Below are 6,239 nucleotides of genomic sequence, written 5' to 3'. Positions count from 1 at the left end.
TGCTCCTTAGCTGTGTACTAGCTTGCTCATCGCCATTGTTTTGAATCAAAGGCAAGGTTGTTTCATTTCCACACAGTCCATTTACCTCCACGTTTACTTCTAAGCGATGAATTTTTGTCTCCAGTACTGCAATCTTCTGCAGGAGGCTGTGGTAGTCATCTGTGGAGAGGGAAGAAATCTTGTTGCTAGTTAGCCTAGCGGTTAGCACCTTTCCAGGCTATTGAGGCTGCTCGGTGCCCAGACGCTGTAATCAGGCTTCAGCTGTGTCTAGGCCACAGACACACGGAGCGCTGAGGATAAGGTAACTATAAAATGTTGCTGTTTCTGTTAAGAACACTTTAGTCCTAATGATCTATGAGTGTCCAGAAGCTATCGCAGGTAAGCTCATAAGGAAAAAAGGGAAAAAATCAGCATAAAAATCAATAAAATCAATAAAAGAAGCAAAGCATTAAAGAGCAAAGAGATGAAGCGTCCACACTCACAAAAGGGGAGGAGAAAAAAGATATAGGGGTCAAAACAAACCATATTTGATATTTCTGGAACAGTACCAGGAAACACTCCTGAAAAAAGTATGTATGTGTATGTCTGTCTATCTGCTATATTTCTTCAGTGTGTCAATTTGTTCTCATCCTGGTTTTTGTTTTTCAGTTCAAGTGTAGCAATGTCTTTCAGCTTGCCATTATTTTGCGTTTTCTTACTTTATGGGGTGTTCCCTTTGAATTTAACCGCTTGCAATAAAATATTTTTAGAGAAGAATATAAAAGACTTTAAAGACAATGAAAAACATAGTTGAGTCAAAACTATCTAAAATGATCCAAAATGTACTTGTGCTCTGACCTGTGGATATGCAGCCCCAGACACAGGGAAGACGGTGGGCCGGGGGACATGCTGCAGAGGGTGCCCTAGGAATTGGGGCGTGCAGACGGTGGGGAGATGGGCCTGGATAGTGGTGTATGGGTGGAGGCCTGGGGTGTGGGGGTGAGCCATAGCCTGGCCAGGCATAGCGTGGGATTGGTAAATGGTGGACCCTACAGAGATAACTGGTACGACAGCGGCTGCAGTGACGGAAGCTGTGACTGTTGCTACCCCTGGAGACTCCATGTTGACTCCACTGTCAAGAACACCACAGTTAGACTCTGGGGGCCTCCTGCCCGAACCGCCGTTTGCCCCACATCGGCCGGATGTTTCCCGTTGTTGGCTTGATCCTCCACCTACTGACTGCTCATACAACCAGTACCACTGGTGAGCCACCTCAAACAGAACCTCGGGGTAGACACCTCCACCCTTAGCTGCTTCCTCTACTGCCATGCAGGCCTTCTCCAGCATGACATTATCCTAGAGGAAAACAGGACAGAGAGGAAGTGAGATGAGGAAGCAAAACGTTTAATGAATGAAATTTAAATTTACTCTTGGAAACATGGGCTATGTAATATTGCTGCTTTGGTTTAAGGTTATGGCAGTGTGCCATAAGCCACTTTCACAGTAATGTTCCTCATAACTCAGATATTCCCACACACCAGATATTTTATGTGCAGGATTTGACAGTACATCACAAGACACATAAACCATCAAGTAACATTTTTTGTTGAATTTCAGGTTATATTTGATAGTTACTTTGATAATTAGAGAAACCACAACATAAATCCAAAAAGATGTATTATCACTGACTGCTAAGGAAACAACATTGAAACTGACTTGAATTGCACCTCTACAAACAAATTTGGGACATTGCAAAATGTAAACAAAAACAGAAGGCAATGATTTTTGAAATCATAATGCTAACAAGCTAGCATTAACATTTTGAGCCTAGCTACAATTAATATTGAATATAAATTCCAGTACTGAATATATTGCATAGTGTTAAACAATCCTGCCACATCATTTGTTCACTTTGATATTTGATAACTTTCATTTCTATCAAACAATACGACATCCTTTTGTTCAATAGACACGATCCAGTTCATATCATATTGCTGATAAAGTGCTTTGAGTGCTCTGAGAGAATAGAAAAGTACTGCATAAGAATCTGTCCATTTAGCATCTACCACATCACTCCACCATGATAAAATGACCGCAAACAAGAAGTATGGCAAAGGAAAGGAATAGTTAATGACCCCATAGGGTAAAACATACTCTTTCACTGGTGGAGGGAATGACATGGCATGGGCACGTATGCCTGTCTGTTGAACTGGCTTACTTGTGTTTAATGATGATATGAGTACTGATAGAAGGATCAGGATAAATTCTGAAGGGTACAGGGATATATGCTTCTTATTTCTACACTGTTTTCTCTAACCAACATTCACACACATTCATACTCCGATGGATGCTTCAGAGAGCAACTTGGCAATGCACAACGATATTTGGCAATGCAGACTGAGGGAACCACCAACTTCATCAGCCAATGATGTGCTCCACCTCCTCAGCTACAGCCACCCCAGGGAATAAAAAAAATCAGCGTTGCTGATATCTGTGAGTGTACTCAGTGTTTTTGCTGCTATCCTCCTGTCACTTTTGCAGAGATGAACTCTTAAACATTGGACAGTCATGTCTATATTTTTTTCCCCCTGGTTTTCATTGACGATGACTCATCAAACTATGTCAGCACGCCTCACTCCCATCTATACACCCGGTGAACATCCGATCACTGGCAAATAAAATGAGTGAACTTGTAAAAAACTCCTCTGCCTCTGCTGTTCGGATGCCAGACTTCAGGGGTTTTTTCCCAGTGGACTAAAGCGTGGAGCTCTCAGGAAAAACAAGAGGTGGTGGAATCTGCTTCTAAATCAGTAAAGGCTAGTGTGCAGTCACACTCTGAGGAAAGTGACGTAGCCCTCACCTGGAGTCTTTCTTTATGAACTACAAACCTTTTTATTTACAGAGGGAATTCTCTTCATTCATTGTGGTCGGTGTTTACATCCCACCACAAGCCTGTGTGTCAGAGGCTCAAAATCAGCTTGTTGACCAGATAGCCAACAAGGAGAGAAAAAACATCTTGCCTGAGCATTATTTCTAGGGATTTTTACAGTGCAAACCTCACCCATGAACTTCCAAAATGCAGACAACAGATTAAGTGTTCCACCAGGGATGCTAAACTACTAGACCACCCTCTGTGCTGTTCCCTGTGCAGCTCATGGACTCTCTGATCACTGTCTGCTTCACCTTATAGCTACTTACAGACAGAACGTCTAAGTCTGAGATTAAAACCACGAAGAAATGGACTAAGGAGTCAAAGGAGGAATTACATGTAAAAAAATGTGAAAAATAATAAAAAATAAAGAAAAACCATTAAATGGTCTACAGATGGCTGTCTAGAAATGGTTGCAATTTCTGATCACTTAATGCAATGCAATTAATGAAAATCAAATTAAAGTTAAAAAACAATTCTATAATTGTCTAAACTAGTTATGGATCTCTAGTCATGTTAATCAGTATAATCTGTCCCTTTTAAATAAAATAAACAAGTTATAACAGTTAGAATTAGTAACAGTCTAACCAGTGTTGGGACTAACGCGTTACAGTAACTACGTTATTATTGTGGTAACGAGCACGGTAACTAGTTATTATGCCAAAACCAGGAGCGCGTTAGTCGTTACTGGGATTTAGATAGCCTCGTTACTCGTTACTTCGTGTGGTGGCATCGCGGAGCTTCCACAGATTCAGTAACATTAGCAAGTGGTGGAGGCCAGCAGGTGGATGAAGGAAAGGGGACGCAGAAGGAAAAGAGACCCGAGGCGGCCGCCGGTCCAAGTGTGAACTGAACTTCAGGTAAGAAGTTATGACCTGCAGTCTCTCTGGGTCAGATATGAACCAAGTTTAGGTGGAGTTTATTTTCGTTATTCTGACTTTTTCCGTACTGCGTGCTAGCTAGCATGACGGAGTTTCTATACAGCTGGGTGGTGCTATGATGTTAATGATGTTGCACTTTATTTTGTTCATAAGTTATTAGAGTTGCCAACCGTCCCGTCTGGTATTCAGAGAAAATATTACGCGTTTCTTATTGAGGTGAAAATGAACAGTTTGTCCCGTAATTCAGCTGCAATGAAAAAGGCACAAAGCTGGAGTTATTCTGTGTTTACGCTGCCTCTTCTCTCCTGTTTCTACTTCAATCATGAAAACTGATCAATGATCAGCTGATCGGCTCTCTTGTTTGTTTATCGCCCACTTTGCGCCGAAAGAGGAAACCAGCGGATGTCGCGCTAAACAACAGCAGCACGTTTAAGCTTGATCAGCTGTTGTTAGAATTTATTTAATATTAATTTGTAGTATCAGCTGATGTTTGCTGGAGCCACAGCTGTAAAGCTGCTGGTCATGATATGGTTTGGTTATCTGGTGAGAGGGAAACATGAAGATGAAACCAGGAGATGTCCTTACTGAATCATCAGAGCTGAACAGGTGATGGAGAAACAGGTTTACCTTTTAGGTGACATGAATGAGTTGAAGGGAAGTTATGAACTGTTTCTGAGAGACAAATAACACCAGGATCCTTTTTTAGGTAGCTGACAGCTGGTAACTGTGCAGGGGCGGGTCTAGCAAAGTGTTGCCAGGGGGGCATGTAGGGCATTAACAGGGAGAGGGGGGCACAAGGAAATACTTTTCTTTCTTATTCTCATTTAAAATGTCTCACTTTTAAAAAATAATTATCTGAATCTTACAACAAACGATTGATAGATTGATGCATATATACCATCAGAACAGTGTACATCACTGTCACAACAGCGTTTGTTTTCATTCAAAGGCTTTATGATTTTTCCTATAATGGCGGGCCGGTCTCTAGTCAAAATACCCGGGCCAATTTTCTGTCCCAGTCCAGCCATGTATGCAGCTCATCTGCAGTCTGGTGTTGCCTACATCTTCCTATTCAGAAGGCAGAATTTCCGAGTTCTGAGTACAATCAAAAGCACCACGACTGCAGTTTTTGTGTTGGATGTAAAAGGCGCACATGACGCTGTGACGTAGCCTAGAATCATGGCAGCAGTCAACAACGGTCCAGGCGTGGGATTTCTCTCGTGGAAATATGCACATTATCTTTTCCTTTCTATTGGTAGGTAGCACAGTGCACTTGTGGCAAGTAAGCAAGCTAGAAGACTGCAAAGTTATGGAAGCAACACATTAACAAGAGAATTCTGAGTAAAACCAAAGTTACTTTCCCTAGTAACTAGTTACTTTGAAAGTAACGAGTAACTTGAAGTAACTGAGTTACTTTTGAGAGAAGTAACTAGTAATGTAACTAAGTTACTATTTTAAAGTAACTTACCCAACACTGAGTCTAACTTATAATCTTGCCAGTCTGTTTACTAGACATGCCTTAAACCTTTAGTGGAAAGTTACTGTGCAAACCCCCTCCCATAGTACCTGCTCTTTACACTGCACCAAAGCTCTTTGGATTTCATTAGGATTGAGGGCATGAGCATGAGGCAAGCAGCTCAAGGCCAGCTCTGCTGCTGCCCGAACCATGTTGGGGTCCCTTGCTCGCGATGCTCGGTCCGCAAGGGATGCCACCTCTGGAGGGGTCAGGTGACCATCCCAACATTCCACCAAAATGTTGAGGGCAGCACTGCCGATTTCCATGGCTTGGCCTGAAAACAAAAAAAGGACACAGGAGGAAAAGTAAGTGACTAACGTGGGCCATTAAACGTGGGCCATTATCTTTTTCCTTCAGCCACACTTCTGCTCACCCGTGATCCAGGACACGTGGGAGGAATAGGTCCTGGACAACCAGTTAGGTGAAACGAAATTGTGGAGGCCAAGAGCATACAGGCCAATCTCAAAGGCACATAGGTGCAGGTTTCTATGTGGACCTTGGTGCCCCCCACTGGCTGAGGGCTGAGTGAAAATGGAGGTGGAGGAGTTTCCTCCAGCTTTGATCAGCACAGTCTTAGCCAGTTCAAAGTAAAAGTGAGCTGCTGCTTCTGAGGGCTGATTGGGGACATGGGGGGCATGACACTCAGGACGTCGTCCTTTGTACCTAAACAAAGAATTTATGAAAAATTAATTAATATTAATTAAAATAGATACACAAACTGTGGATTTCCACTATGTAACCAAAGCTCTTTACTTCTTTAATTTTATTTTGTAGTAGTATTAAATAGTATTAAATCTATCGGGCAGTATGAGTTTTTTTGATCCCGTTAGGTCCATCAATGTGTACATTAAACAAATATGTAAGACTGCTGTTTTGCATTTGCGCAATAACACTCAAGAACTAGTTTATCCCTCCCTGAAAAGTTTACAGTTGA

The 6,239-nt window shown here is 42.1% G+C and overlaps 1 protein-coding gene across 1 annotated transcript; it reads right to left on the bottom strand.

Annotated features, from left to right (window-relative positions):
* Positions 1-6: 6 nt before the first annotated feature.
* Positions 7-5,968, bottom strand: LOC102205620 (zinc finger SWIM domain-containing protein 8-like; the record flags this gene model as incomplete). The annotated part of the gene is made up of 4 exons (XM_005755605.1): positions 7-159; positions 838-1,335; positions 5,356-5,579; positions 5,679-5,968. Coding segments are annotated over 4 exons (1,072 nt in total), but the record flags the coding sequence as incomplete, so codon positions are not given.
* Between the last annotated feature and the right edge of the window lie 271 nt (positions 5,969-6,239).

This window comes from Pundamilia nyererei, unplaced genomic scaffold (genome assembly GCF_000239375.1).
Source record: "Pundamilia nyererei isolate P.nyererei 1_Seehausen unplaced genomic scaffold, PunNye1.0 scaffold02087, whole genome shotgun sequence".
NCBI lineage: Eukaryota > Metazoa > Chordata > Actinopteri > Cichliformes > Cichlidae > Pundamilia > Pundamilia nyererei.
Note: the sequence above shows the minus strand (reverse complement) of the source record. Positions and strands in the feature narration are given on the sequence as shown.